Genomic DNA, 16,763 nt, shown 5'->3' with positions numbered 1-16,763 from the left:
CCCCTCCTTTACCCTGCTGCCGCTGCTGCACTTGCCTTTCTGGCAGAAAGCTATTCCAAAGCCCCCCTCCCTCCCTTTCCTTTCTCTCTCCTGACTCACACCCTCTCCCTCTCACATACCTCTGATTGTGCTTGCCACTTCCCATCAGTTGTGTTGATTGACAGATGGGTGTGTTTTAGTTTTGTTTTTATATTCAATTGATCCATCTTTGATTAATGGTACCTCACAATAGCTAAAATTAAGTCCATTCTAGCAGCAAGAAGTCACTGGAATTTCCTGCTTGCCTTTGTCTGTCTCACGACCGAAACATACTAAAAGACTTGGAATCAAAGACTTTTAATTGCACATTTAATGACAGATTTGAGCAGATTACAGTCTTAGACAAGCACATAGCATTCAGATTTCTGTTGTTAACTAGTTGTACAGGATGTACAGGATCACTTTCAGATTTGTCAAGATTGCAGCTGCAAAAAATCAAACTTTTGCATAGATTGTAATACTTCATCCTCTTCAGACTCTCTGTGACCTTGAAAATAAATTGATGGTCAAGGCCAAAATGATTTTAATGTTGTACATTAAATTAATCAGTGACTATATTGAATTTTTAAGACATTTTTCAAACCAAAGTATTCGCTAGCGGTCCTTAATTGTGAGAAGCCTTTTTTTGTCCTATTGGAGTGCTGGTTGGACAAAACAAGGAATTTAAAGACATACCTTAGGCTTTAGGAAACCTAACCAATCATTTCTTCATTATTTCTTATTAGCAATAATTGAATTAGTTAATTGAGAAAATATTCAGCAGATAGATTGACAATGAAAATAACCATCCCCTCTGGATTTAGGTCTATTTGGGAGCTGAGACATGAACTGGCCAGTGGTGACTGTGAGCCGCTGCTCCGTGGCTTGAGACTGGGAGAGGAATGAAGGAGGTGTGGGGGAGGAGGGGTAAGGGGTGGGACAGGCATGTCAGACTCTCTTTTCCAGCTGGTCCTGAGGGGTCAAACTGTGTGTGGATGTGTGCATGTCATGGCCTCTCATTAGGGGGTGAGACGCTGCGGCTCCAGACCCCCATGGTAGGATTGCTGGGTGAGTCTGCAGTGATCCTGCCACTTTGATGCCCCTGACCCCCATCCCCCCCCGCCAGGAGGTTAATGAGCCTGAGTGAGCTCTGTAGGCATGCTGTTTGTGTGTGTGTGTGTGTGTGTGTGTGTGTGTGTGTGTGTGTGTGTAAGGGGAGGGGGTATTACTAATGTGCACAGTCACAGTGTGGGGACTCTCCTTCCTTATTAGGACAAAATGCAACTCCCCATAAAATAAATCATTAAATTTTAGGTTCAAGACTCCAGGGAATGAATGAAAGACGTAATGTAGCCCAAAAGTGATGGAAACACGACTGTGTGTGTGTGTGTGTGTGTGTGTGTCTAGATTTGAGGTGGGGGCATTAAGATGAAGTACAAGGAACCTCCAGACCCCTGACATGCTTTTTTTACTGTGGTCCCTTGCAAATCAGTTGACAAGGCTGTGTATGTTTGGGTGTTAAGAATAATGTAAGAATAACCCAGAGGGAAGCAGCACCTGTTCCTCATGGTGGCTCCCTGTAAAGTGAATAAACAAAATAACAGAAACATTTAATGAAAAGTAACTCTACCACTGAAGTATCTGAAAATGACTCGGCACTACTGCACATAGCGAGACGTGAATGTGTTGTTTTGGGCGGGGCAGTGCAAGCCCTGGCCTGCAAAAGGCAGACATGTCAGTCTAAAACAGGTGCTCAGACTCTCTTTTTTCCTCCTGCTCTTTTCTTTTCATCATTCACTCCCTTTCCCTCTTTCTTCTCCCCACACCTGTTGAGGTGTGAGGACTCATGCTGGTTCAGCTTTAAGCCCAGAAGAACGTGGGGGTCTGAGTTGAGTTGTGGGTAATTACTTAACTAGTATTCTTTATCTTCTTTGTCACCCCTTTTGCTTTCCCAGTCAGCCCCTGCTTTCCCTTGATGTAAGGTGTTACTTTGGGGCTGATTATTTGTGTGTCTTTTAGCACTGCAGCTCAGGCCAGAAAGCGGGGGAGGGACAGACAGGCAGACGTGGGAGTATGATATGGCATGTTAACAGAGCAAAAACCCCATAATTACTTTTATTGAAGAAAAGTTTTTACAGATGGGTTAATACTAAATGAGAGACAACCTGTTACATTACATCTGTGCTGCATGCTCAGAATGCCTTGGGTTTTTATTGTAACGTGATACCACTGACAACAGAGACCTCCACGATTTGATTCTGATCTGACTGATAGCTCCAAGGGGGACGGGTGGTCTTTGCCCCCTGGTGGAGCACCTTACTGGGCCCGCACTAAGCCCTCAGCCCCCTGTCTGTTGTCACCAAGACAGGGATCAAGATTTACCCAGCTGTTTGGGATCTGTGGGTGTGCGTGTGTGCATGAGTGGCTAGAGGACTCAATTGTTGCTCATTAGAAGAGCGTCAGTGTCCATCAAAAACCACAAAGGCCTATTTCCAAATTTGGTGATCCTGATATTTTCAGATAAACTGAATGATTAAATGTTCCTTTATGGGCTGAGAATGTTGCCACACCTCTTAAGCAAAATACGCCACTTAAAGCCACATTGAATTATCAGAAAACTACATTGTCACAAAGACACTTGAGTGTCATCACATCACTTCTTTCATGTGGCTTCAGTTCAGAAAGTAGAGTTTCCCCTGCATCCACAAGACACATTTTAAATAGAAAATACTACCTGATGAAGGTCTGAGTACCAAAAAGTAATTTAAAATAAGTACAAGTGATGCAGAATGTTCTTTTACTGTCAGAGTTTATGATCTGTCCATAAGAGTTTTGTAGTGAGTGTTACCTGTTAGTATAAAATAATGAAATTTTGACAGAGGCAGGGGAAAAAGGTCAAGACATGATGATGATGATGATGAAGACTAGGCAGAGGGAGGACAGAGGCCCTAAATCTTCAGCCAAACACACAGGTGAAGATTGATGTAGTATATTACTATCACTGTAATATTACTTCATTTGTCATAAAAAGTACTGACTGTTCCACGGCAGACAGTGTAATTTCATTACAGCCACCTATTATTTGATTACAAAACCAATTTTTTTTTACCAAGATAGATCTTTTGTGGTTTAATGGCTTATTGAAAATGTTAGCATTTTTCAGACAACTCTTGCAAACATCTTCTCTGTCCTGTTTTCCACCGTCATCTGCCCAATTCCTGCTCCTTTGTTAGCTAGAAACAGCAATGATTTTGTGGTGCCAGCGCTAACACTGAAGAATTATCTGAAGTTATCTGAAACCTGAGATGCTCTTTCTAACACCCCACCACAGGTAGGATTTAATCCATGACTGTTATGTTAGACCACATCTGTTTAAGATAGGTGTACCTCATGAACTAGCAGCTGAGTGTAAATTGCTTACAGTCTGTGAAGCTGACTAACATATGGAAAATAACCAAGTAGTAGTTTATATAGTTTATTAGTTGACTGTCATGCACATAGAAGTGCCCAGCCCACACGGACTTATAAGACAGCAGGCCTAATATAAATATAAATGCTAAAAAAAAACACAAATCAATTTTTTATTATTATCCAACAACAAACAATCATGAGTGATCGAGGGCACTTTTAGCATCACTGAATGACCAATAAAACATAGTATGGTCGCACCTAAATCACATAGCAAGCAAAGCCTTATGCCTCTTCAGGGCTACCATTTAACATACCATGTGGACAAACGTACTGGGACAACTAAACATTATTTTTATAACATCCCATTCCAAATCCATAGGCATCATTATGGGGCTGGTCCCCGTTTACAGCTACAACACCTTCCCCTCATTTAGGAAGGCCGTCTGTGGGAATTTTTGCCGTTCATCCAGAAGAGCATTTGTGAGGTCAGACACTGATGTTCTCTATTCTAGTTCATCCCAAAGGTGGATAGGGCTGAGGTCTGGACTCTGAGTGGGCCAGTAAAGTTCTTCCACGCCAAACAAGGAAAACCATTTCTTTATGGAGCTGGCTTTGTGCATGACGAAAAGGCCAAAAACAAACTTTTAGAAGAACTTTTGTCTAAAATTGTATGTTGTTGCATCAAGATTTCCCTTAAGAAAGGCCGCACCATGAAAAAACAGCCCCTTCCAAAAGTACTGGGATAGGGGTGTCCAAGAATTTTTTTACTTTTACAGACTCTGGAACCTTCACGTAAGGTTCTACAAGTCAAATTTAAGTTTGTAACAAACATAACCTAAAATTAACCATACCAAGCTTGATCTCTAGTCGACTCGTCTTTGATAAATTGATACACTTTATATTCATTATGAATTTACAATATTTGAATATGAAATAGACTTTCTGGTTACCTCTGCATGCTCATTTGTTACACATTGTGGTGTTTTAGCAACACTGTGTACTTTGTTTACTCTGCAAATTAGAATATTAACTGCATCGGGTATTTTATTTGTTTTGCCGATTAACTGATCAAATCTAACAGTGAATCTCTGTGGAGCAGTATCATTCTAGTGAAACTTATTCAGGCGCATCTGGAGAAGCTTTATGTGAGGTTTCAAATACTGTGTTTTGTGTGTTTGTGTATTAAGGTAACTGTCATGTGGGAATCCTCTCAGTATTCTCCACAGGGTGTTGTTTTGCTTGGGTTTAAAAAAACAAGCTCTCAGTTAATGACTTCAGTGTGTTGATGTGTTTTTATTTCATTTGTGTGACACCGAATTCAGCCTCAATCAATGCAGATGTGGAACTGATGTCTTCCATCTTAACAGCATACTGCGGCGTTCTTCAATAGATGGCGCACGTCTTCAGCTCTGTTGCATGTGTGTGTGTTTGTGCTTGTTTGGGCACATGTGCGTGCATGCATGCCACCCTGCGCTCCTCTCATCTGGTCGGGCCCTCTAGCTGGTAATCTGAGCATAGAGATTAGAAAGAAAAACAACACAGAAGAATGTCTTTGGTTGAGCCAGAGAGGAATTTACAATGGCCTTCAGGCTGCTTTGACCTCTCTCCTCCCTTTCTTTCTCTTTCACACACACAGACACACACACACACACACACACAACTAAAGGAAACTTATTTCATAGATCTGGCCACTATTTTTTTATCAGTTATGACAACATTTTACCCATCGACTACATTTGAGATCTGAGGACGCAGTGACATCATGAGAAAGGAGTCCAACAGAGCTGAGCAAATTAGTCTGTTATGTCAATGGAAATAAATCCCTCAGCTGAGACGTACTATCTCATTTTTAGGAATTAAATCAGATGTGGTGCACCTGCCATGTTTTAGTTTCAAATGTTAGAATTTTTTACATATAAAAACTGTGTGCACTAAGGTTTATTAACATTAAAGGGCCCAAGGAATTCCAAAAATTGTCATTTTCATATGAACATAGATTTTCAGAAACAATTTAAATGTGTTTCTCACATACATTCATACAAAGTACAACATGTAGTGAAATTTACTTGTGCCTAGCTCCAGAAAGCAACTAACAAGTAGTAAAAATAAAAAATATCGGATGTTATGGAATAAAATAAACCAAATAAAATAAAATATTTTACAAAGAAACAATGAAAAAATATATACATTTCAGAGAAATTAAACAGTATGACCATGGATGAGTTTCAGGAAATTAAAACAAAATAACCAGTACAATTATCATTATGCAGTGTGTGGTGGGTGGATGGTTTATAATTATGAGTTATAAATTATGTAAGTGAAGTGAAAATCACTAGTTTAGGACCCAAATGGCCTGGGGGAAGAAACTCCTACTCCTAATTATTTAAAAAATCATCTGAGTCTTATATAAACCTTCATAGTAATACGTATTGTCATTTGTGTATCTGTGTATTTGTATGGATATGTTTATGTGTTTAACGTTTTGTTTGTTTTTGTGTAACCCAATTATGGATTCCCTTTGTCAAACAACGTACGTTGTAGTTTATGTTATATGTATTTTTTTGGTTTGGAAGGTTAATTGCTGGATGTATGTACCCTTTCATATAAGCATGGTGTGAGCTGAATCTTTGTGTTGTTTTTTTATCTTTATTAATAAAATCATTGTACAAAGCAACTAACAAATCTTCCCGGCTTGAAAAAAGGAAGAAGAGTTACATATCAGACTGATTTTTGAAAGAGATGCAATAAATATAACCAAAATACATATGAAAGAATACATTTTTTTAAAGTAAATAAATCAATTAAGAAGTTCGACAGAGACTTCATGTGGTTTTTAGCAGTGCAGTGTTTCAGATATGTTGACCTTTTAAACTGGTGAGTACTTTGAAAGAATTGCTGTAATGAGGGAATTCAAACAAGAAAGTTTTGAAATTTGGCGGAGATTTTGAGGATTTTGACTCACGTATGTGAAATTTTCCAGGCAATATGATTCAATTACACATATCTTTTCAAGTGGGAGTGAAACTTGAGCAAAACTTCACAATCATAAAATAACATTGTGTCCCCTACTAGACTCCATCTTAGCAGTGAAATTAAAATCCTCATCACAGTCTGTAAAAATGATAGCCAAAAAAATAAGAAAGAAAAACTGTTGTTGCTGATGGACATAAAGAGAAGATATATTGTGATACATCCCCATCTGTTGCCACAGGGATGTAAGGGCCTGAAGCGGCTGTCCAACAGCTTGCAGCGATGTCTCCGTGTGGGCAGAGATGACACCATGATGCAAGACAGACAGAGTTTAAGACAGACTGTTAGATGGAGTTCTGGTTTCAGAGGGACAGCTGTGTGGATACTCAAGACAAACTGGCTGATGTGATCCCCCTCGCTCCGTCACAGTCCAGCAACCTGCCTTCCTCCCAGACAAACCTCAGCCAGTGTTTGTGTGTGTGTGTGTGACAGTGAGAGAGAGAGAGGAGGGGTACACAGGTCTTTGCACAGACGAAGGGGACAGGTGTCAGGGACAGGAGGTGCCGTGTGCCCCGGGGGTGTGGTCAGGTGGTGACACACCTGTCCCTACTTGCACAAGAGGGTCTGGTTACACACAGACACACACACACTGACACACACTCACCCGCACACAAGCATGCACATCAGCCAGACCATGTGTTCTGACATGCAATGTTAGACCAACTAGCATCTCATGCAATGTGAATCTGCTCGGCATGACAAAACAATGCAGATTCTTGTTGTGCCAAAGTCAACATGGCAAGCTCAACTCCGCAGCAAAGTAATGTGATCATTATGTGAGAGGTGAGTATGAGACACACTGAAATGAGCAGTAGACATGCAACGTACATCTGTGTGGAGATTTGGTTACTTTGAAAAAGTGTGTGTGACAGAGAGAAAGGGGCAGTGGGTAGAAAGTGTCTCTGGATATGATAAATCATTGTTTTCCATGCACGGCTGCTTAAGTGTCTCCGTGCTCTCTGTGGATCATGTGGTTAGTTGTTTTCTTGAAAAGGATAATGAATATAGTTCCACAACAAGTCAGCTGTTACCTGACATGGCTGATTAACTTGGAAAGGATCGAATAAGACTACAAAGGAAACAGCTGCATCCATGTCCAGATTAATTATTTCAAGGCTCACAGTTCATCAATTATTGAGACTCTTATTTTAGCATAAAATCAGTGGAGTTCCCCTTTGAGGTAACTGACAGCTCAGTAAATACTGTTTGAACATTCAATCTGTTCCAAATGTGCATTAATCCAGCTTTTTCAGTTGATTTTAAACTCAAATTTCTGAGATGTAGAGAATGATACAACTTGATGTCCCCCTGTTCTCCCCTTTTAAAAGAGTGTAAGTGGACACCAGTGTGTGCGACACATGCAGCGTTTCTGTAAAACCTGGGAGATGGGGGAGATAGGCGTCTGGCCTTGGGGTGTGGATTTCAGGCAGGTGCATTCGCCTGCCCTGCGGCTCTTTGAGGGACAGGATAGGACGGGACAAGGCGGGAGGAGGAGCAGAGGGGAGGCAATCTGTGCACTCTGTAGTCACACACACAAACTCTTGATCCCCGACTCAAGAACTGATCTCCACCCGTCTTGGCCCCCCTGCCTCCCCAAAACCCTCCCTACCATATCCTTCATTGACTGGAATGCGTCGGGACAATAGAACTGTCCTGGTCCTTCGGCTGGCGCCCCCCTGGGCCCACACAGGCCCTGACAGGAAGACAAAAGTGCACCTTGCACCTCTCAGCAACACCAGCAGCAACCTCGGGGTAAATACCTGAATACCTGTGGTAAATAAGAGGGAGAAAAGGAAACAAAGAATGACACAACACGAGGCAAGAGCGAAGGGAGGGATAAATGAAAGAAAAAAGAAAAATAGGGGATTTTCTGCTCTCAGCTGCCAAGTGTAACACAGACTCATCCAGAGGTCCAAGCAAAACACAACAACAGTCTGCCTATTTTGATACCCTCTTGCCTCTTATTATTATAATTCACTGTGTCGCTCATTCTTTCATATCTATTCTGACACCTGCTTTCTTAGCAACATCCCCCCACTAGGTATTCTCCACACATCCTACTCTCTTGTCAGTGCTCTCTTATTCTCTCATGTCATGACTTGTTGGCCGCTGCCTGGCTTACTCTGTGTGAGGTTTGTACACATTTGGCCCTGACACTCCTTTTCTTGCACCACATTTAAGCCTCATTGCCTCACGGGTGAAATACATCACAGTAGATGCCACTGACATTTCTGTGTACCAACTGAATGTGAAGGAGATCGCTGGTTTCAGTGATTCCTTATTAACCAACTCAGTAATCAAAGCCTGAAAGGGTTTTCCTCCAAGCAAACCCTGTGTTTTACCGAGTCCCCGACTACCCCTTCTGGGCAAATGTGTGCTAATCAGTGAAATGAAGTGTGTTAAGCCACGGTCACCTTACCACTGATGCAACTACAATTACTTTGCTCCGTGCAGCCAATGTGGGCGTATCAAGGCTTTGAGTTTGTGCTACTGGAAAGTTTTCTGGAAAGTAGAACAACTTTGGATAAAAGATACAGATTCTTTAACTTTTCACATACTTCATCGCTGCTTATATTCTTGAGTAAAGGGAAGTGATGGAAAGCACTGCACATCACGGAAACTACCATTTCAGCTAATGTAATTGATGTACAGTGTGCTGAACAGTTTTATTTTTGTAGCTGTGTGCACATCACCTTTTAGCTTCCCACTTCCCACTGAAACAACATGGGAAACACCTAACAACTTCATGTAATGTATGCAAACCATCTCCTCCAGTGTGACCATGCTGTCCACCTTGTCACTTGCATTACATAACACTAATCAGATAAAGTGTATTCATACCAGATGGCAGAAGCCTGCAAGATCCAACTCAGAGATGTGTGAAATGCAACCCAGAGGTCACACGAACATGGAGCGAATCTATTTGTCAACCTTGCGTATGGTTAAGTGTGGTAGTAGGGGAAGTATACAGATCTTTTAATTAAGCAGTAGTAGAAATACCACCATGTAGAAAATACTCCATGACAAGTAATAATCCTGCATTCAAACTTGCATTGTTTTACGAAAGAAGTTTTCACATGTAAAATCTTAATTTTTAGAGTAACTCCAGATGTCAGATAAATGTAGTAAAAGTGCAGTATTTTCTTGAAAATAGTAGTTTGCATATACGAACAGAACCATGTAGTTCAACTGTTCCTTTACTATTTCTGTGCAGTGGAAACCTGCATTTACGTAGCTCTGGGTGGCACAAGGTTGGAAACCTCTGTTGCACACAACGCATCTCCTCTGTTTACCCTCCTGTCCCTTTATGGCTCATCCTCTAACCTCTGACCCTGTGGGACAGAGAAGGCCTGTGTTTAGGAGGAAACACAGCACCAGCCACATAACGCACACAGATGCACACACACACACCAATGAAGGGGGACAGCAGGATTGCGGAGGTGGGCAGGAAATGGCACGTACCCCCTCCAAGAGGACATATCCTGTCCTTGAGTAAAACTGGCTTATTTGTCCAGATATCTGAGCTCTTTGTGTGCTTCTGTGTGCTGGAGAATCCATGTCAGTGTGCATGTTCAAAACTCTATGAAATCCTGAAACTTTTCAGAATTGTACAAAACCCTCACAAGAAAAGCATGCACAGAGGGTGTATCTCTCTGCCCTCACAGCACATGTCATTGATCAATTCTGCATTGCAACACGTGGCATTCCTCAACAAATTCTACTCCCTACTGATTTGATAAACGGCCCGCGAACAGGAACACTCATTCTTAACCAGACAACAACTCACCCCTCTTCCTCCCCCAATGTCCAATCTCTTTCCCTCAATCTCTCTTCTCCCCAGTGCTTTGTCTTTTCCTCCTCCCATTACCATCTTCTTGTCCCCACTTGAATTGTCTTTCAAACATCATGCTATTAGGTTCCCCATCCAACATGCCCGTTTATTTCATACTCTTCTCTCAGTGTGGGTGGTGTTGTCTCGTCTTCTGTGTTTGTGTGGCCTGTCCTCTTTCCAGGTCGCTATGGTGGAGAGGAGGTGGTGTGGCTCACATCCCACTGTGGGTGACACCTGAAGCTGCTCAATTGTCCTCCTGGATCCGTTGTCTTCACTAATGTGTTATATTGGGCTCTGCCGTGAACCTTTTGGGCAATGGTGTTTTGTAAGAGCACTGCAGCCTTGTTGAAGAAGGTTTGAAACTTTAACCCAGTGACTTAACCTTCTTGGCTAGAATCTGATCCTCCAGTGATTGAGCTCTACAAGCCCTGCCAGCTCTGATTTCAGCAATATACTGTACATTCTCTCTCTCTTTGATATGGTGTGCTATTAACCACTGACAGAGAGACATCTACACTTCACAGACAAACACACTCACGCAGCCATGGACACTCAAACAGCTGTAGCCGCACCCAGATGCTTTATATCAGCACTTTTTGGAAGAGCTGTGTTTATACAAGACTGACAGTCCACTTCCTGTGTCCCAAACATCACCACAAACACATACGCCGAGAGAAGAGTGGTAGAGGGAGAAACCTGCAATTTCAGCTTTCAAACATGTCAGTCCAACGTGTTGGAAAAGGTTTGTTTCATTGTTGACATGCAGTGCTGCTTCCCATTGCTCAAATGAAGAGAGCGGAGCTTATACAGCCCTGTAATCTGCTCTGTTACACACAACTGCAAAGCACCACTTACAAAGGATGATTGTTTAGAGAGGAGAAGCTATTTTCCTTTTCCAAGATGACAGCACTCTATAACAAAATCAAACTCATCCGGATGCAAACTGTCAAACATCACCTTTTGTGTACACAAAACCAAAGTTGAGTTCGTGAAGCAACATCCAGGCCTCCAATTCACTGGGGCATCAGCAAAAAAAAAGAAAAAAAGGAGCAATTACAGTTTTATAATTTTTATCAATTCGAGTGGGGCAATAATGCTTAGATATTCTTTCCATGGGAACAACACATGTGAGAAACTAAAATGAACGGCAATCCCCTTTTCTTCATAATTAGGTCAGCATAACATTATTTCCTGTTACAGGAAAATCTAATTATTACTGTGACTCAAGAGCACACTGCAAGGACAGCAAACAGAGCAGGCCTCTTTTTCTCTTAGGTGGCGGTATTGTGTGTCTGTCACTAATGGTGCAGGAATGTCACATTAGTCAGGGGCTGCATGCGTGACGCTGCGAACATTAAAACACTTAGAGGGGACTAATATGATATTACACACATACACATACACACACACACGCTGAAAAAGAAAAGGTGACAGGTCCAATGATGTCATTGCCTCAAAGCTACGGAGCGATAGACTCCCTCCTACACACTGCAAACCAGAAAAATGTCCCCTTAGCAAGATGTCAGAGTTAAATTTCAAAACGGCCGAAATGTATCAGAAATGACAGTTATGTCTAGTGGCATGTTTTTGTATAAATCTGTGGAGGTAGAGTTTAGACATTCCAAGGAGAAAGCGGAATATCATCAAACTCGCTGGCATTGTTTGACATGTTATGTGTTTTCTACATCTTTTAAATCATCCAACCCTGCTGCCCCTTCTATGTGCCCACCAAATCTTTCGGCAGTTCAAGAGTAGTTCAGTCGCCTGTGGCCCGCTTCTGTGCCTCTCTGACTCACTGCCTGCGTAGGTGTGCAGCAGCTAAATGACTCTCACCTCTCGCTTCAAAACAGCCCCGAGAGGTATAGCCAGACAATTGAAAAATCCCCCTTGATCAAACTAACACTCTTTATTCAATATGTTTGTGTGTGTGTGTGTGTGTGTGTGTGCGTGACTGTGTAAGTGCATGCATGCAGTCTTTCAGGTGCTGTTTACATTGGGCAAGCTAAGTCATGCAATCTGATACCAAGCTTTTTGAGAGGCTCCTCAAACCCTCCTTGCATACACACACACACAGAAGCACATCCACCTCTCAACACTGAGAGCTATTGGAGGAAACACGGTGTTACCTCACTAAGACATGCCGGCGTCAGAGTGTGGGGGTCAGGAGGGCAGTGGGGATTGTAGACACATTGCTCCCATATGTGCACCCTGGATGTTCGCCCTCTTTGTGACACTAACACCATATAAATAAAATGGACTCCACTCAAAAGCACAGACTTCCTCCAAAGTTCCTGCAAGGTAACCAGAGTTGAACCATTACTGAGCAGATGGCCGCACATACTGAGTGAATCTGTGTCAGTCGTGAGGTTCTGCCTGCGCCGTCCGGAGCCCTATTCTCCGGGGTGTATTTGTGCTCTTGTTTTCTGCTTCCATCTGTGGCTGCTCTTCCAGCAGGAAGTGGGTCAGTGGGATTCCCACACTCAGCTAATTTCACACAGTCTTTCTTCTGCAGAACTTGCCCACTTTTGCCCTTGGGAGGATCTCTTTCTTGGCTCAGCATATTCTACTCCTTCACAGCAGACTTTTTTGCTCACCTCCCTTCCTCCCACCTGTACACCCCCCTTGCTTAGCATGTGTTGTGTGTGTGTGCGCACGCTCTGACAGGTGTGTGCAGGTGTTCCCCTTATCACTCAACATCACACAAACCCTGCTCCTCCTGACACATACATATGCAGCTCTATCGTCCCATTCAGAAACTGTCATGTCTGTCCTGATGAACTCATTTAGGAGTTGTGTTAATACAATGCCTGTTGAAATACTAATTAATGTTAAGCACATAAGCAGGTCCACAGCAGTTTTTTTTAAACAAAGCTTTTATTTACATGTGGCAAAAAAAAAAGTACAGTATTCCCATTTGAAAGGCATATTCACCAAAATGCTTCATAAAAACTGTAGCTCAAAACTTTCCCAAAATTTATGTCTAAATAATAATTTTTATTTAGACTGTAAAAACAATTACAACATTTGTAAAGGCAAGTTGGGTTTTTGGTCAAGTTTAAGTGGTCCTTTCATGTCCCATAAGACACAAGTGAGCGTGGCAGCAGCGAGCTGAGGGGGGGGGGGGGTCACCTGTCGTCGAGGTCGCAGCTAACATGTCTCTCTGCACCCTGCCTCCACAGTACACCATGCACAGACAGCTGTCTCAACACACACACTTGCTCATGTACACATGTATGTATCGTATGGTGAGGAATGACGTCCCAACACACACACACCCAAGCAGCTGCAACATGGCCAGAGTCCCGGACCGGCCGGCACCGAAGGAGTTTCCTGGGAATTAACTGCATGTCCAGCTGCCCTCAATCATACAATCATACACACAGTTGACAAGACAGCAAAAAAAAAAAGTGGTGCGGATACCAATATGACCTCAAAATATCTAATAACCCTCATGAGTCTTAAAAATGCAAGGCACTTGTGAATTTATTTTATTTTAAGCAACAGAAGTCCAGTTTTCTGCCCCATTATGGCTTTGAAGTATGCTGGCACTGATCTGTGCAGTGTCCTCTGGGTATCTTGGCTCTAATCAAGGGGGGGGGGACCAGAGTCAGCAAGGAGCTTCAACTGGCTTATGAGAGCAGTTCAGGGAATGCGAGTCTATGAGGAAGGGCAGCAGCCAGAGGCGTTGTGTTTGTGCAGCAGGGACATGCGGCTGAAGGTGCGAGCACAGGAGCCGCACTGGTACTTCTTCACTTCAGAGTGGGTCTGCAGGTGGGCACGCAGGTTGGAGCGATCTGCAAAGGCCCTGTTACAGTGTTGACAAGCGAAGGGGCGCTCACCTGGTTAAAAAGAAGAAGAAGAAAAAAACATTAGCTCCGGGGAAACACCTCATTAACAGGCCAAAAGGTCTGTCCTCTGGTCATTGTTTTTCAAATGATCTACAGATAACTGACAAAAGAGCAGGAACACTACCCTAACTTACTTAATGCAGATTTGCTTTTTTCCCCCATGCGTAACCATTGTGAGATTAGATTGTGCCATGCTAAGCAATAACATTTGCTCACACGTCAGGAGACATCAATGAATATCAATGAGCACAAGGTGCAACCCGCTGTTACATTTACAAGCCAGTAGAGCTTGGTAATCAACGTGAGTACTTTGACATGCTGATGTGAAAAGTAGCTTCTGATGCATACCTGTGTGGGTGCGAATGTGCCCTCTGAGCAGCCACGGTCTGGAGAAAGCCTTGCCGCAGGTGGGGCACACGCAGGGCAGAGTGTGTGAGCGAATGTGCATCTTCAGGGCCCCCAGGCTGGTGTACTCCTTGGGGCAGTGTTTGCAGTGGAAGGCTGGGCGTGCAGAGACTTCAGTGGGAAGAGAAGGTGTCTGCTGGAGTGGAGCACAGCGGGAAAGCTCGTGGTGGGACTTCTGGTGATGGGACAGTGCAGAGAGACTGGTGTAACTGTTACTGCAGTGCACACAGTGGTAGATGTGCTGGATGATGTCCGGGCTGGGAGGATCTGAAGTACGACCGCCGTCCTCCTCTTCCTCACTGCTGCTTGAGGGAGAACTGCTGAGGTCCAGAGGGCCAAGCGGGGAAGGGGACAGAGACACGGGGGTGATCGGGGAGAGAGGTGCAGGCAGGGTGTCCATGCTGATGAAGAATGGGCTGGTGGAGTAGCAGGTCAGGGCAGAGCTGTTGTTTTGAGTGGGAAGTTCAGCCCGTGGAAAGCTTTCTGGGACAAAGGCTGGTAACATAGAAGAAAAGAAGTCAGGTGGATTGCCACTTAGACAGATAATCTAATAAGGCACTAAACTTGTTTGCATTCTTGGTGTCTTGTTGCAGCCTGCATTCAACATAACCTTGATTTATCTAGCTTTTTCATTAGCAAATTTTCCAGATGACCTGAAACACTTGTTGTATTTTCCACCCAAGAAGTTACGTGCAAGATAAATGTCCATCTTAAGGGCCGCATAGGTCCTTTCTGCATGTAAGGGGTAACTTGATGAATATTTCTTTTCATGACTGACGGACTGTGATTCACTCAAGATCTCAAATATAAATCACAGACGCATTACATTCAATCAATCAGTGACTTACCAGTTTGGCTTTCCAGCTGGCTCTCCCTATGGTATGGCTTCTTGTTGGAGAAATACTTTTTGACAAGGAATGACCGAGGCATGCTGAGGTCTGGTTTCTCCGATAAATAAAAAAAAAAAAATTATTCCCACGGCGCAGTGTGCTCAGATCCAAGGATCAAGTCTTTGGGTAACTGCAGATTCCAGTCGGACGGAGAGAAAGACGCTTGGAGAGAGATGAACAAGACCACTACCAAGTTGTTGACGGATCGCAAAGTTGCCTCCTCATATAGTAACCAGAGGGGAGAAGCAGCGGGGTGGGTGGGCAGATCTCCGCCCAAAGACACACCCCATGTCTTTGGGCGCCGCCAGCACCACTCACCACAGGTGCCCAAAGTGCCAAAAGCTGCATCAAACCGCAAATCTAATTGAGAATTTCACGGTGCTAATGGCTCACTCCTACCCTACAAGTATTCGCCTATTGTCGATGAACGTGAATAGATGACTGTGCAAGTCAAGGTAAAATATTCCTCCAAGAAAAATTTGATGTATTTGAATGAAGCAGGCACGAAAAACAGATATAGTCACATCGATATGGGTTTTATTTATAAAGCTATCTTACACCTTGTACATTATTATACTGCCCATTCTTTACAAAATCTGCCATGGCAAACTGAAGCTGAAGCGTCCTCTGTCGGCTTATAAAGTATCTGTTTGAGGTGGCTGGCTGCATGGTAGCCTGCTATACAGTAAAGATCTACATACACACACATAAATACATCTGTAGAATGATGGTGAAAATACTGATCAAGAAGTAAGATTTGTGGTCGCTACTTTGAAACCTGAATGAGATAATTTCCCAGTAAACGTGTTCTCTCTCATAAAGAACAATATTTGGTAATAGGTTTCCTGCTATTGTGTGATTACAATTTATCTTACATTGTGCATTTTGCAATAGTTTAAGAACATTTCGACCCATTCAGAGACAAATAAGTGAGTGATTTTATGATGGCTCTTCTGTGTGCCTCTGGGGCTTTAACGCACCCCTGGTGAGGGGGAGACATTTCGAGATGGTACAGGAGACAAACGCTCTGTTCTCTTTGCTCCCCTCAACACAAAACATAAGGCACTCAGTTCGTCATGACCGCCTATCTCTTTCTCTGTCTCTCTGCGGGAAATAAGTCTGTTAATAGAGAAGAGGCTCTGTTCACCAGTTTGCTCACAGCAAGAATGGAGGTAAAATTAACCTAGCTGTCCAGAACAATATGATGATGTAAACCCAGACAGGGCCCCATTGAATCTTGTGCCTTTAGGTGGCATGAAATGCAGCGACCCAGGATGGTGCCCCGAGCGGAAATGGGTTTCCCGTAATGTTGTGTCTTTTTTTCTTCTT

General features: G+C 43.1%; 1 protein-coding gene across 1 annotated transcript; it reads right to left on the bottom strand.

Moving 5' to 3' along the window:
• Positions 1–13,687: 13,687 nt before the first annotated feature.
• On the bottom strand, positions 13,688–15,662 carry snai1b (snail family zinc finger 1b). The gene is made up of 3 exons (XM_038723763.1): positions 15,393–15,662; positions 14,488–15,039; positions 13,688–14,130 (listed from the first exon to the last, which is right to left on the bottom strand). Exons 1-3 carry the CDS (start codon positions 15,472–15,474, stop codon positions 13,949–13,951), a joined length of 816 nt encoding a protein of 271 aa, XP_038579691.1. The 5' UTR covers positions 15,475–15,662; the 3' UTR covers positions 13,688–13,948.
• Positions 15,663–16,763: the final 1,101 nt, after the last annotated feature.

Source organism: Micropterus salmoides, unplaced genomic scaffold (assembly GCF_014851395.1).
Source record: "Micropterus salmoides isolate LMB-PRFRI ecotype aquatic unplaced genomic scaffold, ASM1485139v1 Ms_hic_scaffold_16, whole genome shotgun sequence".
Taxonomy (NCBI): domain Eukaryota; kingdom Metazoa; phylum Chordata; class Actinopteri; order Centrarchiformes; family Centrarchidae; genus Micropterus; species Micropterus salmoides.
The sequence above is the reverse complement of the archived record's forward strand: the minus strand, read 5'-3'. Positions and strand labels throughout refer to the sequence as shown.